The 17,043-nt window shown below is 39.0% G+C and overlaps 1 protein-coding gene across 16 annotated transcripts in view; it reads right to left on the bottom strand.

Annotated features, from left to right (window-relative positions):
- The window catches only part of Ccdc171 (coiled-coil domain containing 171), a 342,210-nt gene that overhangs the window by 52,130 nt on the left and 273,037 nt on the right, over positions 1-17,043 (bottom strand). For 14 of the 16 annotated variants that reach the window (XM_015994935.3, XM_015994936.3, XM_076564458.1 and 11 more), the window contains one exon: positions 1,181-1,333. The exons of the other annotated variants lie outside the window; for them this stretch is intronic. In XM_015994935.3, coding sequence (XP_015850421.2) covers positions 1,181-1,333 — 153 coding nt within the window. The remainder of the gene's footprint in view (positions 1-1,180; positions 1,334-17,043) is intronic. 16 annotated transcript variants of the gene reach the window in all.

Here is a 17,043-nt window from a genome sequence, read left to right as displayed (position 1 = left end):
AAATTCCTAATATTCATGTTCCTAAATATTAGGTATCGACTGTGGCCAGACTGCTCTTGGCCCACCCAGGGTGTCACCTCCAAAGGGCTTGTATTTGTAGAGTGTATTTGGGGTTCAAGTGAGCGCAGGGAGCAAACAGACAATGCACACCCGTGGAATACCTCTTGGTCAGTGGATGACGGCAGCTATGGCAAAAAGAGGGAAGCAAGAGCGGTAGACATGAGGGGCAAAGAGAGGCAGAGAGGAGTGGGGCAGGAGGGAGGGGTTGGTGGCTGGCTGCTGTTCCAAACACCACAGTCCCAAAGGTGTCACTGAAACGCTGGCAGTGGAGCTCAAGCCCAAAGGAAAAAGCCCAGCCAAGGCACAGCTGTCAGCAACCTAAGGTCAGCCGGGTTAGCTCCTGTGCCGCTGAGCATCATCGTCTGAAACAGGTCCACAGCCGAATCTAGAAACTGTCGTTTGTACTCAGAAGTCACCCCCATGCATCATAACCAAATCAAAAAAGGAAAACACACAGTCCAATTACTAACAACCCTCTGAATGTCTGTTACATTCCACTACATCACGAATATATTCATTTTATAAAATTCCCCAAATGCATATCCCAAATGTAGAATTTTTTTATTTTTAGTTTTAAATTAGCCCAAATTTTATCATGGCTAAAATTTTAAGACATAAAATGAGTACTGAAACAGAATTTTAATCATATAGATGAATCACAACATGCATCTTTAGCTAGGCATGTATTATGAATAAGTCTAGTTTTCTACCGAGAATAATCACATGTTCTAATTACCATTTTGGTTATACGCATAATTAATAATATTCTGTCTTAATGGGACACACTGAATCTTCAGACAGTTATAAGCTTTAACTATGCATACTGGCAAACCCAGCCGTCAGTGCGCGGCCGAACAAAGGCGTCCTGATGTCGTGCTGGAGCAGCGTGAGAACAATATGCATACCTCTGTACATGATACAGTGGAAAAATTAATCGCTTTTTCTTCTCTCTAATGTTCCTCCATACTAACCTTATGTTATTTGATTGATCGCTTATCCTAAATTACATAAACACACACTCACACACAGATACAGCCAAATGATCTTGCGAGCAATAAAAACATGAATATACATGTGACCCAAGACCCAAGGAAGACAAAGCATTTTGCTCTGAACTTACTGATTGTAAGCTTTCATTCTCTCTTAGACAAGCTGTGTGGAGCTCGGATTTCAGAGTTGCAATGTGATTTCGGTGCGACGTCATTTCCTTCTCTAATGTAGAGATTCTAGCACTTGCAAGCTGGTAGACATCCAAGAAACTTTTAATCATGGCCTTAAGAAATAAAATTAATGTCACTTACAATTCAAATAAAGTTGTTCCCAAAGCAGAATTTCTGGCATTTGAAAGCAAAATCACGAAAATAAAAAATAAACAATTTTTATAGTTTCTAGAAAATAAAGATAAACCTCCCATTCTATATCGCAAACAGTCCCTGACGCTCCGGGATGGGGTGGGGCAATAGTTCAGTGGGGGAAGGCACTTGCTGTGTAAGGGGCCGAGTTCAATCCCAGCACCCATGTAAACAGTTAGGTGGTGCCCATGTATGACCCCGGTTTGTGGGGGACACAGGAGGATTCATAGGGGCCACTGGACACCTTAATACACTGGCCACCTTAATATTCCATCTCAAAAAAACAAGATAAATGGCCCCTAAGGAACAATACTGACTGCCACATGTGTACATGTGCACATACACCCCCACATGTGCATACATACTTGCACACAGGGATGCACACATGTGCAGAAAGATAAACAGGTTTGGGAAAATAATAATTGAATCTTTATTCCAGAGGATTTATTTAAATGAGATGTACTTTGATCTATTGTGCTTAAAATTTAGAACACAGGTTTTAAATATGACACACTTATTTTCTGTACTAAAATTAAATTCAGGTTGTAATTTGACCTAAATTTCAATCTTGTAAGAGACAACACATGGGTATATGAATAACATATTAATATTTCATAATGAGCTGAGTTAGTAAAACTTACAATCTACCTAACAAATGTTTTGAAACAAAAGAGCTCAAATAATCCTGTGACTAACTGCTGATTCCCACACTGAGAGAAAGGAGTCATTATGTCCACCGTCTAACACAGAGGTGTCCTCAGACACAGTCTGCAGAGTGGTAATAGTAGAAGCAGGTGCTGGCTCACTTACCCTCTTCCCTACATGGTACAGACTGGGGGGTGCTGAGCTCGGCAACATGGCTGAACCATAGTCTATAGACTTTTCCTTAAAAGAAACCTTCAGTGAATTTTAACCCAAAGGGATTCTATTATATCCTCTTCAACTAATCTTGCAAAAACGCTTCAAGTACATCAACATTAATTCAAACATTTCAAAGATATGTCCAAAAACAGTATTACAGTATTTATGAAGGAAATGTTCCTACGACAGACATGCCGAGCAATGACAGACAGAGGCTAAGAACGTGCAAATTACATTCAGTCTGCTGGTCTGAACTGAAGCAGCCTTGAGAGACCAGGTATTTATTTTAGCAATTCCAAATGCATGTGGAAAATAATTTAGTGAACAAGTGAGAAATAGTGTTAAGTGTCTGAGAAGCAGAAGCAGGCCAGTTACTAGAAAATTCAGGTTTCCCTTAAGAAATTCCTATTCGCCCTCAAACATCCTTCTGAGACAGCCGCTCTTTCAAGAACCATCTACAAAGCCCAAAAACGGTAGTTAGCTTGTGTCCTCGCTCCCTGTGGGCTGCTCACACTGGCTTTGATTGTCGCAATCATTGGGGAGATTTATTATGTTACATGTTTTTCTTCTTTACCAGACTAGCAATCTGTGAGGCCAGGCTCTATGTCTACACGTGTCTGTATCCCCGAGAGAGTAGTCCACAGTGGGTATTTGAGTAAATGAGTGAAGTAACAACTTTTGAAGAATATATTAATTAAAAATTAGAAGAGATGAAAAACTGCAATCTACCAATTGGTATAAATTACCTTATAAAAAGAATAAAGATACTTGGGAAATACCATCTTCACGTCCAATCTAATGGATAAATTATTAATCACATTTTTTCAAGTTGGAGGGGGGAAAGCATAGTTATATGTATAAAAGAGAATACCTAAATGTAAATTCTCTGCCCAACAGTAAATCATGATGCAACCTGGGGTGTGGGTAGATATCCCATGTCCTAGCCTACCCCACCTTGAGTCATTTTAAAATAAATTTATATCTAATACTAACAAGGTGTTTCCTGGGGTGTCAAAAGTATGTAAAACTCAAACACAAATGAGGCTGGAGATGTACTTCAGTGGTCGAGTATTTTATCCCCAAGGTAGCAAAAACATGCGATTGCATCTGTTTCTTCCTATATCCAATCTCTCTTCGTTGTTCTAAGTTCATTTCTCTTCTCCAATGAGATACTAAATCTGCCCAGTTCTTGCTCTGTTACATACACAGCACTGTGTTCTCAGGAAATACCACACAATCTCCGGGGCCTTCATCTTCTCCCTTGCTACATAAAATAGGAACTTTCTTGTCTACTTCCAAACTGTTGTAAGACTCATACAACTAAAACACATAATGTTTGTTAGTTATTTACTAGAGTCAGGAACTGTAGTAGAAGCTTTATTGAATCTCTTTATAGTAATCATATAGGGCAGATAGTGTCTTCAATCTAATTTTTCAGGGTAAAGCAGAAGGACATTCCCGAGGTAGCAATGTGGCAATGAGATTCAAACCAAGGAATTTGTAAGCAAAGCTCTTCTCCTAACCCTCTAATTGTATTGTATCTCTTACAAGAAAGGCTTCTGAAGTGATAAACTCCTGAATCTCACGGTAATACTATTGTTCTATTTTAACTTCTGCTATGAAATCCTAATGATATAAGCTCTGATAGGCGATTCACATGTGTGCATACACACATGTAAACACAAGTACATATGAATATATTCTTGCTATATAAGGATCTAAAATGTATAAATGACTGCAAACATTCCTAACTGCTTATTGAATGAAAATGGGAATTATTCTTCAATCAGCAAAATGCTCTTAATCATTTCAATGTTAAGTCACAAAAGTCACATCCTTTAATATTTTCAGATGAAACAGTTCAATATTTTAAAAGCAATCCTGCTTCCTAAATTTGTAGAAAGTATTTCCTGAATTCTTGGATGTAAAAGGAATAGATAAAATGAGATCCTTCAAAACTCGTTTTGAAAACAAAACATTTAAGGACTTAGAAAACAGTTCTCCCAGCTTGCTTAAATTTGACCCAATACCTCAAAATGAACCAAATGATGAAGTACAGGACACCAGTGAAAAGCCAGTTCCTTGACAAGGAGAAAGGTGCCCCGTTGGCATAAGACATAAAAATGGTGATCTGAATTAACTAAGGGGGGGGTGGTAGACAGAGAACAAGCATCTGATGACTCCTGACCAGTCCTCTGACTGACGCTCTCACTACACACCCTATTCCCATATCCAGTTACCATGGTTTCACACCAGGAAAAGACAGACCAGCATGAGACCCTGTGCAGCAAGCCCAGAATCTGAGTGTCCTACGTCATCTTTCACCCCAGGGTAACTTAGCCTATATGCTGCAATGAAGTCTGTACCTCAGAGGGGTTCACATAGCTATCTAAGAAACAGGGGGAAAGTTTCTGGACCAAAAAAAAGGTAAAAATTGTTTTATAGATAAAATGTAGTGTTAACAACTGACATTGGCAAGGTGAGAGCAGCCAGACATGTAATATGCCCCTCTGTCTCCTTACTTTTCTCCTGCTGTGATAAAGCGACATGACCAAAAGCAACTTAGGGAGGAAAGGACTTAGTTTATCTCAGAAGTCTCAGGTCATAATCTGTAACTGAGGGATGTCAGGACAGAGGATGAAGGCAGGAACCTGGAAGCAGAAACTAAGGGGAAGCCATGGAAGAAGGCTCGTCACTGGCTTCCTTCTTATGCCTTGTCAGCCTGCTTTCTTATACCATCCAGGTCCCCTTGCCTAGGGATGGTACAACAGCAGTGGACAGGGCCCTGGCACATCAACCATTAATCAAGAAAATGTTCTTTTCCCAGATAATTCAAACTTGGATCAACCTGACAAAAAGCTAGCCAGGACATCATCTATTCATTGTAAGGAAAAATATGTGTACTTCAGAATGCAAAATATTCTGTAATACAAGAGGTGAATGTCATTTGAGGACAAAAGTGTGTCCTCTACTACTTCCATAATCCAGATTATGTAGCAGTCAGACTTCCAAACCAACATCAGAGAAAATGCAATCACTAGAGTCCTGACCTAAGAGAAGAAATTAGTGAAAAATAGCCTAAAATCTGAACATTAAAATAGTGAACCTTTTGTCACACTGTTGAGTAACTGGGAAACAAAAACCTCTGACATTTCACATAAGTTTATAAATATTTTTCATTTTTATGTTCTAAAAGACACCAGGTAAAACTAATATGCCAAAAACACTAAACATTAAATATAGTTAATTTCCACAAAAATAATTACTATTTTAAGAATTCATGTAAGCCGGGCGTGGTGGCACACGCCTTTAATCCCAGCACTCGGGAGGCAGAGCCAGGCGGATCTCTGTGAGTTCGAGGCCAGCCTGGGCTACCAAGTGAGCTCCAGGAAAGGCGCAAAGCTACACAGAGAAACCCTGTCTCGAAAAAACCAAAAAAAAAAAAAAAAAAAAAAAGAATTCATGTAAATTAAATGACTTTTAATACATTAAAAGATCTTAACTATACCATGCATACAAGACACTCAAGTAAATGTTATCTATGATAATAACCATATCAAATTAGGAAAATTAGTGTAGTAAATCATGAAAGATTAAATATTTCTGAGAAGTGTCAGTATTAGACATAAGGTAAAATATTTTAAATATATTTTTATAGATAGTAAAATAGGTCCTTTCTAAAGAAACATCTAAAGTCTAATCAGTGGTTATTTGCTACAACAAAACTTCCCGCTGACAAATAAGACAGTACTTATGATGCCATACCTAAGGAAGACAGTCTTACAATGGTAACTTATAACTTTTCATATCAAATTTGTTCACACCTGGAATTAATCAAAAAAATAGAAATACAAATAAAAATAATAATATAAAAAATCAATGAAATAAAGAGTTGGTACACTGAAAAGATTAATAAGATTGACAAACCTTTAGTCAAACTAACCAAAAGTAAGAGAGAAGATCCAAATTAATAAAATCAGGAGAAGGGAAACATTACAACAGATACTGAGGAAACTCGGAGACTCATAAGAACATACTTTAAAACTATAAACTGGAAAGTCTAAAAGCAATGGATGAATTTCTAAATGTACAGGGCTATGTTAGGGATACCATTGCTGTACTGAAACACCAAAACCAAAGCATTGGGGAGGAGAGGTTATGTGGCTTATGCTTCCACATCACTATTTGTCATTAAAGGAAGTCAGGACAGGAACTCAAACAGAGCAGGAACCTACAGGCAGGAGCTGGCACAGAGGTCATGGAGGGGTGCTGCTTACTGGTCTGCTCCCCATGCTTTGCTCAAACTGCTTTCTTACAAAAACCAGAACCACCACCCCAGAGGAGGCACCACCCACAACAAGCTAGGCCTTCCCCCATCAACCACTAATTAAGAAAATTCCCTACAGCTGGATCTTACAGAAGCCTTTCTCAATTGAGGCTCCCTCCTTTCCAACAGCTCAAGTTGACATAAACCTAGCCAGAACAATGATCTACCAAAATTAAATCAAGGTGAAAATACTTTAAGTAGACCATAATCACCAATGAGATATTATAAGCAGTAATTTAAAATCTCCCAGCTTAAAAAGGGAAGTGGTAGATGAATGGATCAATATAGCACAGGATTCTAAGAGACCCTAACACCAATACTCCTCAAATTCATTTGCCAAGTAATAACTGCAAATTCTTCCGTGATGCAAGACAGTCATCCAACAAAATGAAGCAATTATATGCCAGTCTCTCTAATAAATATAGACGTAAAATTTTTCAATAAAACATTTTCAAATTGAAATCAAGAAACATCAGAAAATTACCCACCATGATAAGGTTGGCTTCATCCCAGAGATGCATGGATGGTTCCACAAATGTAAACCAATAAATATAAAATAAATATAACCCACCACATAAATAAATCTGGGACAGAAACCACATGATTATCTCATTCGATGCAGAAAGGCCTTTGACAAAATACAAAATTCTTTCATGATAAAAGTCCTGGGGTATCCAGGGATGTGAGGCGTATAATTCAACATAATAAAAAGCAATAAACAATAAGCCACAGCCAAAATCATGCTACATAGAGAAAATCTCAAAGCATTTCCAATACAATCAGAAATGAGACAAGGATGTCCAATCTTTCCATTCTTATCCAATATAGTACTTGAAGATTTAGCTAGAGCAATAAGGCAAGTGAAGGGGAAAGAAAGAAGCCAAAGGATCCTCATTAGCAGGTGATAAGATTTTATACCTGAAAGGTTCTAAAAAGTCTATCAGAAACCCTACCCTTTATAAACACATTCAGCAAATAGCAGGATACAAAATTAGCATACAAAAATCAGTAGCTTTCCTATACACAAAAACCAAACATACTGAGAAAGAAAGAGGGGAAGCAATCCCATTCACAATTGCCTCAAAAAAGTAACAAATCTAAAGAGAAAGACATGTATAATAAAAACTTTAAGAGACTGAAAAAAAAGAGAAATTAAAAACATCTCTGGTGGAAGCCTCCTACCCTCCATGCCAGCATCCTGAACTCAAGCCCACTCTAGCCAGAAGACCAGAGAAGAAACAGAAACCAAGGAAACACTCATCCAACAAAGACAAACCCAGAAATGGGCACTTAGACATATAATCACTCGAAATCCAGATACCTAAATGTCGATGTAAGAACACAATCAGCAAAAGCCATGTCATCTCCAGAGCCCAGCTATCCCAATACATCAAGCCACGAATATTCCAACACAGCTGAAGCACAAGAAAATGACGTTAAAACCAACTTTATGAAGATGTTAGTGGGCCTGTGTGGTTTGAAAGAAAATGTCTCCCGAAGGGAGTGACACTATTGGAGTAGGTGTGGCCTTGAAGGGGGAAGTGTGTCCCTGTTGGGGTGGCCTTTGAGGTCTCTTTTGCTCAAGTTACACTCAATGTGGTAGACAGTTAATTTCCTACAGCACTCAGGGAGAGTGGCCCATGCACCTTGCCTGGGCCATATAGTAGAGCTGGCCCTGATGGTGTAGTTGTAGCAGAGCCCACCCTGGGGCATAAAAGCAGCAGACCTGACCCCACTCCTTGCTCCTTGCTGCAAGGGGTGAACTAGCCAGGGCAATGCTAGAGAACTCACCCTGGTGGTGAGAACAAGGGAGAGCTGGTGAGCTGACCAACCCTGCAACTACCCAGGCCAAGAACCAGGGTTATGAGTTGGTCCATTCCATTCACGATCTGCTGGAGCATGTGAAGGGACCCATCCTACAGGCCCAAAGCTGCAGGATCTCCAAGACATGGGGTAACAACAGGATATCCAAGAGGGATCCCAGTGTGGGCCCAGCATCAATAGTGTAGCAGAAACCAGAGGCCTCAACCAGACCAATGACTCTTTGTAATGAACACGTGCAAATAAAGATATATGAACAAAATGTTTACTGCATGAGTGATTCACTGTGTCACACTACAGCTTCCATGATGAGATGATTATTTCCTTTTTTTTTCTTAAATTTTATTTTATTTTATTTTATTTTTTAGGGAGAGGTTGCAATGGTGAGGGCAGATACAAAGGAAAGAGGAAATGAATGGGATTGAGATGCATGATGTGAAAGACACAAAGAATAAATAAAGAGAAAGTAAAAAGAGAAGAAAGTCTCCCAACCAAAATCAGATGGTTTTAGCCCAGAATTCTACCAGACTTTCGAGGAAGAGTTACTACCAATACTCCTCAAATTGTTCCACAAAATAGAAATAGAAGAAATATTGCCAAGTTTATTTTATGAGGCTACAGTCAATAAAATACTCAATACTCAATAAAATACAAACCGAATCCAAGAACACATCAAAAACATCATCCACCATGATCAAGTAGGCTTCATCCCAGAGATGCAGGGATGGTTCAACATACAAAAATCTGTCAATGTAATCCACAATATAAACAAACTGAAAGAGAAAAACCACTTGATCATCTTATTAGGTACTGAAAAAAGCCTTTGACAAAATCCAACACCCCTTCATGATAAAAGTCTTATAGAGATCAGGGAGACAAGGAACATACCTAAACATAATAAAAGCACTATATAGAAAGCCGACAGCTCACATCAAATTAAACGAAGAGAAACTCAAAGTGATTCCACTAAAATCAGAAACAAGACAAGGCTGTCTACTTTCTCCATATCTATTCAATATAGTACTTGAAGTTCTAGCTAGAGCAATAATACAAGAAAAGGAGATCAAGCAGATACAAATTGGAAAGGAAGATGTCAAACTTTCTCTATTTGCATATGATATAATAGTATACATAAGTGACCCCAAAAATTCTACCAGGGAACTCCTATGGCTGATAAAACCATCAGTGAAGTGGCTAGATACAAGATTAAAAAGAAATTAAGGATAATACTAGAAGGTGGAAGTACTTCCCATGCTCATGATTGGTATGATTAATATTGCAAAAATGGCCATCCTACAAAAAGCAATCTATAGATTCAATGCAATGTCCATAAGAATTCCAATGCAATTCTTCACAGAAATTGAGAAAATAACCTTAAATTTCACAGGTAAACACAAGAAAACCAGGATTTCCAAAACAATCCTGAAAAATAAAAAAATTGCCAGGATTATCACCATCTCTATTTTAAGTTATGTAACAGAACTACAGTAATAAAAATTGCACAATACTGGCATAAAAATAGACACATTAAAAACAATTATATTCAATGGAATATAATGGAGGACCCGGATAAGATCCCATACTTATCACAATCACTAGCCATTAGAGACATGCAAAGCAGACTCACACAATAAGGTATCTATATACCTACATATATTTAGAAACTGACATCTATGAGTGTAGCTAGAAAGAAATATGGTTATGACCTCAAAGGCTGATGAGGAAACACAGCAACACTTCTCACACATTGATGGTGAGAATGAAAAGCAGTACCCTCATTCCGGGAAAATAGTCACACTCTTACATATGGCCCAGCAACCACATTCCTGAGCATTTACCACAGAGAAAAACCTGGGACCACACAATCAGTGCACAAGGGTTCACAGCAGGTTTATATGTGGTAGTCAGAAACTGTAGACAACAAACATATCCTTCAATGGAGTAATGGTGATCAAGACAATCTACTGAGACATGTCAAATGGTAGATGGATTTTAAGAGCATTAAACTGATTTAAAACAAGCCAGTATCAAAAGGTCATATCCCTAGCACATACACAGTTATCTGATAATGTGGTTGAGAAATATACATATAAACTATACCATATCTGTCAGTTTTCTCATTTGGTGATTGTCCTAAAGCTTCATGAGGAACTGGACAGAGGGGACACAGGAACGTCTGTCACTACCTTGGCACCTTCCTGTGAATCCATAATTATCTCAAAACTAAAAAGCGATCTACAATATTCTAATATTAATCAAGATAACTGATCTTCTATTTTTCTGTTTGGGGTGGTAGACGAAGTGCACAGGAAGCATAAATTCAGTGTGAAGCGCCACAGCTTCAGACTGGCTCTTCTAGCCATATAAAAGTTCACTAAAGTATATAGACTTTGGGTCTGGCTAATTTCACTTTGTGGTGTTTATTTTCAAGTTCTTTACAATAAATTTTTCACTTAAAAAATAACTTAAGATGGTGTTTTCCTGGTGATGCCATTTATTCTGTGAAAGGCATTCAACAAACACTGTAACAATTAATATATTGCTTCTCCATGCAAACAAGTCACAGAACTTGTACCATTTCAGCTCTGTTTTGGTTGGTTTCTACATACATACATACATACACACACACACACACACACACACACACACACACACACACACACACACACAAAGTGAATAGTGAATCCAAATTCATTTTCCTCTTTTGGCATTTGAAATGGCCCCAGACTTGACTTAGCTCATCACTCAAGATTTTTTCCTGGCACCCTCTTTGAAGGATGTAAATATAGTAGCTTTTCAGGTATGAGAAGGGCCTCATGGGAAACCACGTTCAGCAGAGTTGCAGAATACTTTTGCAGCAGACTTTTTTAGAACGATGTTTTCTTTTTATCTTGTTCAGACTCTAAACTTTTTTTTTGGCTTCCACTCAACCATGGCATATACAACTTAAACGTGCCAAAAATAAAACCAACTCTTTTTCAAATATGTTATTTTCAATCAGAATTGAATCAAAGCCAATTTTAAGGCTAAGTGCAGATGCTAGGTTGATGGTGATTACTGCTCTTACTGTGTTGGAGGTTAACATAATGGAGTACTAAAGGGATAATGACATATAGTGAAGAAATCACATGTTGGATTCTACATGAGTACAGAAGAGGGACTGAAGAATAATTGAGGGCTGGGGGAAGTTCCTATTGGACACCATTGCACAGAGACACGAAACCATGAAAAGCATCAATAATCGTGGAAAAATTCAGAGTAGTGTGCTTCTCAAAAGATACTGCCAGATCAATAGCAGCCGCAGCAGCAACACAACAGTCATAATAAATTACCTTGCTTTGGGAACTTCGAACTTTAGGTATCTACAAAATGCTGATTATCTAGATAAGGTATAAGTTGCCAGTGGAGTTATTAGTGTGTTGCAAATAGAATGTGATAAGCTGAGAACTGTGCACTAGCAGATGACACAGAATTGTGATGGGTAATGAAGAAACCTAACTATTACTTTAGCTCTCAAGTTATCACAGTCACCATTGTTAGGCACCTGCCACACATTGACAGAATTAGGCATTTTACAATGGAAATTATTAAAGTTGTGTGGGATTCCACTGACATGTGGATAAGACACACTGTGTAAAAGTATATAAGTTTTCTTCCATTGTAATGGTGTGATCTGGAATTTGAGTAGTTAAACCTTGTTCAAATGTCAAAATCATAACACAGTGGTAATATATAGAAATGCAAAACAAACTTTTGACAACTGAAAGTCTGCTCCTTGGAGATCATATACTTTGTTCTCCAACTTTTAGTAAGTAACATACACCTGTGTGGGATGAGTTACACTACTCCCTCACAAGGACATTCCCTGAGTACATTAAATAAAGCACACATATGCCCGGACATAGCCTGTTTTGTGACAGCATGTATAATCTCTATCTGTACACAACACTGAGCACCCATTAGGTTCTAGGTGCTAATAGAGTGCTTTAAGTCAGCCAAAGCCCTGCTAAGTTGGGCATCCTCGTGAGACATGTAATAAGCAAATAGATTATTGCTCTGTAGGAAAGTAAGTCATGGTAAGAGCAGCACAACGTAAAACAGAGAAGGAAGGCTGTTTCCTAACACAATGTAAAAGGAAAAGGGAGGTTGCTTCACTCAGTAATGAGAGGTTTCTTAAATTAATCATGAAACAAGACATTAACAGAAGGATGGAGGCTCATGAAGATTTGGGGTGAAGGCAGACATACAAAATAAAGAGGCCAGCCAGCATAGACACTATTCCTTTAGATCAAGAGGGGAGACTGGGAAGAGTCAAGAAGTAAATGAAACTTATAGTGCTCACAATGTTCCTGAAACTTACAAGGCTTATAAGGCCTCTCTTCAAGGTTATTTAAGCAGTGATGGTTGCTCGGGATGGTGGACTCTCCAAACAATAAAGTTGCCTTCAAGGATGCAGCTTTTATGATTTGCCACTCATGTTGGAGTGGGCTTTTCACTGATGCAGCTACCTTTGAGTTATCTGAAAGAAACCCTGGACTCCTATAAACTTCAAAATTCTTTCTTCTAGCTATTTAGAAATAAATTTAATGCATGACCATTCTGGTATAGGACTTAGTGGTTCTAAAGTATCGCTGATACACAACTAAAGCAACACATTTACTTTCTGTACACTATGAAAGAAAACCACAGCAAGACTGCTATGAAATCCCATGTAAGCTCACGATGCACAGGGTGGAAAAGTTTTAGCAGAAGAACAAGAACACTGTAGCTCAGTGGAGGGTGAAACAGTAATGTGTGTCACTGTGTGGAGTCTGTTTTGTAACCAAGTTCCCTTCTTATGATGCCTCACCCAAAGGTGAAGCTTACAGTCAGTATACTCCATCATTCAAGACTTCTCAGAGTATGGGAACATGAGAATACACCACACAGTAAATAACATCATCATTAGGTGATAGGGCAGCATTCTCAATAAAAACTTGGAAACCTGGCCAGGATTAGTTTTGAAGGGAAATCTGAAAAGGACGAATCCAAGGATCTTTATCATCACATTTTATGCAGTGTAATTATTCAGATATTTCACCTATATAGTTTTGAGAGTGTCTGACACTTTTTTGATGTGAGGTTGTAAGCCTGAGTGATGAAAATAATTTCTTAAAACAAAATGTATCATTATACAGGAGTGTGTTTCAGTAGAGTATATGCAAATCCACATATTATTATTATTAAAAGGATTGTAATAAATCATTTCACAATTCATGATTAAATATCTAGCATGGTATTTATCTAGTTTTAAATGTGCTATATATTGACAAATATAGTGTTACTATCAAGTTCTGGATGGTAACCAATAATACTGTCAAAGGCTTATAATGTTTGGGAGGTCTATGGAACCCCATTGGTCAACAACTCAAAAAAAGATAACCCATTCCCAATATTGAGGGTTTTTTGGTAGCATATGGCATCTAGTTGGGGTATTGCCCCTCCCCTTTAAAGGGTAAGTCCACTGAAACTACACACACACACACACACACACACACACACACACACACACACCCCTTCTACAGTAGTTTCCATAAGGCTCATTCAAAAGGCCTTTAGTGTTACTTATCCCTTCCTATACACTCTCCTCTACTTATATGTGAGTTACAGAACATGGATAAATCTAGCATGTACTGAATTGGAAGTTTCATCTCTATTGACTAGCTTTTATTGTCCTGGAAGGTGTTATGAACACTACCTGAGGAGAAAAGCAATCATCAGTCTCACTCAGCTATGAATTCTGCCCAGCAAGATATAGCCACTAGTGCATTAGTGGCATGAACGTTATGGGTGTGACCAATCACTTCTTTAATTGGATTTAAGGCATGCTACATGAGATGGAACCTAACATTGTCAACATGCCCAAGAGCCTGTTGGCTAGATAAGTCAAAGGCCCTGTGGGGAAAACTTATTGTTATTCTGTTAAATGGACACAGTAATGACTCTTAATGACATGTTGCTACACCTATAGGTTAGGGTTATCACTCAACCCTCATCAGAGAAGCCTCTTCTTGCCATAGATGGTAATTAACACAGAATCTCACATTGGTCAATATGCCCAAAATAAAAAATATCAGAATACTCAGTCATAAATAGACATCTCTTCCCTCAAGGTTTGGGGATCTAAGTGGAAGAGGGGGCAGAAAGGTTGTTTAGAGCCAGAGGTAGTGGATGACTTCAAGGGAACCATACCTTCCAGGCACAACAGGGTAGATGCATGTAGTGGCTGTGACAGCATGCACAAGACCAAGCTCAAGCCAGACAAAATCCCTGCATGGAAGATAGGCGGGAAGTAGGACACAAAGCCCCACGCCTAGCTGAGGAACCATTGGTATTTGATTGCTGATGGGCGTGGGAATTGGTATTTGATTGCTGATGGGAGTGGGAAAGTCAGTAGAGTGACCCCTGGTATATCAACCACACTCCAGGGCAGACTTAGTGCCCAGTAGTGGTTGGCCAACACAAACTGGACTTGGTGTGTTATGTTTTCCTAACAAAAAATGAGAGTGACAAAGACAGAGCGAGTGAGAAGGATGATGGGTGGTGGCGAGATGAGGGAGGATGTGGGAGGGGTTGGAAAGGGAAGGAGTATAATCAAGATACACTGTATAAAACTAAAGAATAAGTGAAAACTTTTTAATGCTACTCAAAGTACACAGCAAATATATATATAAAAAAATATGCCTAACTGCCAATTAGTGTGCTAATTAATACAACCAAACGAGTTAAGTGAAGGAGTACTCTTTTAAAATAGCCTGGGGTACATGCCTGAAATCCCAGAATTTGGGAGACTAAGACAGAACAATCACTAGTTAAGGAACAGCCTGAGCCACACAGCACCTGCTTGCCACACTAGGGCCTTTCTTTCCTCGGTGACAACAAGGGGCAAGTTCAAACGAGTCCCCAGAAAGGCACGGGGTGCAGCAAGGAGCACATTCTACAGGCTCCATGGTCACCCATCTACCTCACTTTGGAGCTGAGCAGTGTGTTGTCCTGTCTTGTACTCCAGCTCAGACCCTGGGGGTGGGACCGGGGACTAGGAAAAGTGGAAAACAGGCCAAGGGCACCGAGTCGTCTCAACTACAGCCCAGATTTGTCCATATCCAATTCCTGTTTTCTAAAACTGAAAGGATTCACTATCTCACACTGTTTAGTTCTTCAAGTTTGGTTGAATAAGTATTGCTTTTTTTAAAGGAGGTTATTAAGAAAACAACTTATTAAAATATTTTTATTTTTTTCCTTTTTTTTAAAAGATTTATTTATTTATTATGTACACAGAAGAGGGCGCCAGATCTCATTACAGATGGTTGTGAGCCACCATGTGGGTGCTGGGAATTGAACTCAGGACCTCTGGAAGAGCAGTCGGTGCTCTTAACCGCTGAGCCATCTCTCCAGCCCCTATTTTTAGTTTTAAGTTAAATGAATTATGTGTGTGCCTGTGGATATGCTCATGTGTGTACACATGCATGTGGAAGCCAGAGGCCAGCCTTGGGTGTCACTTCAAAGGAGCAGTTTTGAGACAGCGGCTCTATTGACCTAGAGCTCAGCAGCTGGCTAGGCCTGCTGGCCAATTAGGCCCAGGGATGCTCTTTCCTCTCCACCACGGGGATTACAAGTATGTGCCGCCATGCCTGGCTTTGACCATGAACTCTGCTTACATTTCACAACTCGTCTCCCCAGCCTGTTAGCTGTTTTCCTCATGACTGTGATTCTGACTCTTGGAAGGTGAAATCTCACCTCAGTTTTAATTCGCATTTCTCTGATTGCCAATGAAGTTGAACAAACATTCATTGGCCACTCATATTTCATCTTTTTGAGCACTGTTCACTTCATTGGCCAGTGTATTAAGTTGTTTGGGGGGTTTTTGGTTTAGTTTTCTGAGTTCTTTGTATTTTCTAGATATTAATCTTCTGGTTGGTATGTAACTAGAAAATATTTTCTTTCATTATGCAGGGTGTCTCTTCCTTCAATTAACTCTTTCCTTTGCTGTGTAGAAGCTTTTTAATTTCAGGAGGTTCCATTTGTCAGTTGTGGGCATTATTTCCTGAGCAACCATAGTATTATGCAGAATGTCCTAATAAGGATTTTCCCTAACCGCTCCAGCTCTCACATCAGGATTGTTGATCCAAGCTTGCATTCCTACCAGCAGTGGAGGAGAGTTCCCCTAGTTCCACATCCTCTCCAGCATAAAGTGTCTTCAGTGTTTTTGATCTTAGCCATTCTGACAGGCGTAAGGTGGTATCTCAGAGTTGTTTTGATTTGCATTTCCCTGATGATTAGGGATGTTGAGCAATTTCTTAAATGTCTTTCAGCCATTTGGGTTTCCTCTGTTGAGAATTCTCTGTTTAGTTCTATAGCCCATTTCTTAATTGGACTGTTGGTTGTTTTGATGTCTAATTTCTTGAGTTCCTTATATATTCTGGATATCAGTCCTCTGTCAGATGTGGGGTTGGTGAAGATCTTTTCCCATTCTGGAGGCTGTCGCTTTGCCTTGTTGACCGTATCCTTTGCTCTACAAAAGCTTCTCAGTTTCAAGAGGTCCCATTGATTATTTCTCTCAGTGTCTGTGCTACTGGTGTTATA

The sequence above is a fragment of the Peromyscus maniculatus genome, chromosome 2 (genome assembly GCF_049852395.1).
Source record: "Peromyscus maniculatus bairdii isolate BWxNUB_F1_BW_parent chromosome 2, HU_Pman_BW_mat_3.1, whole genome shotgun sequence".
NCBI lineage: Eukaryota > Metazoa > Chordata > Mammalia > Rodentia > Cricetidae > Peromyscus > Peromyscus maniculatus.
This window is presented reverse-complemented; position numbering and strand designations above follow the sequence as displayed.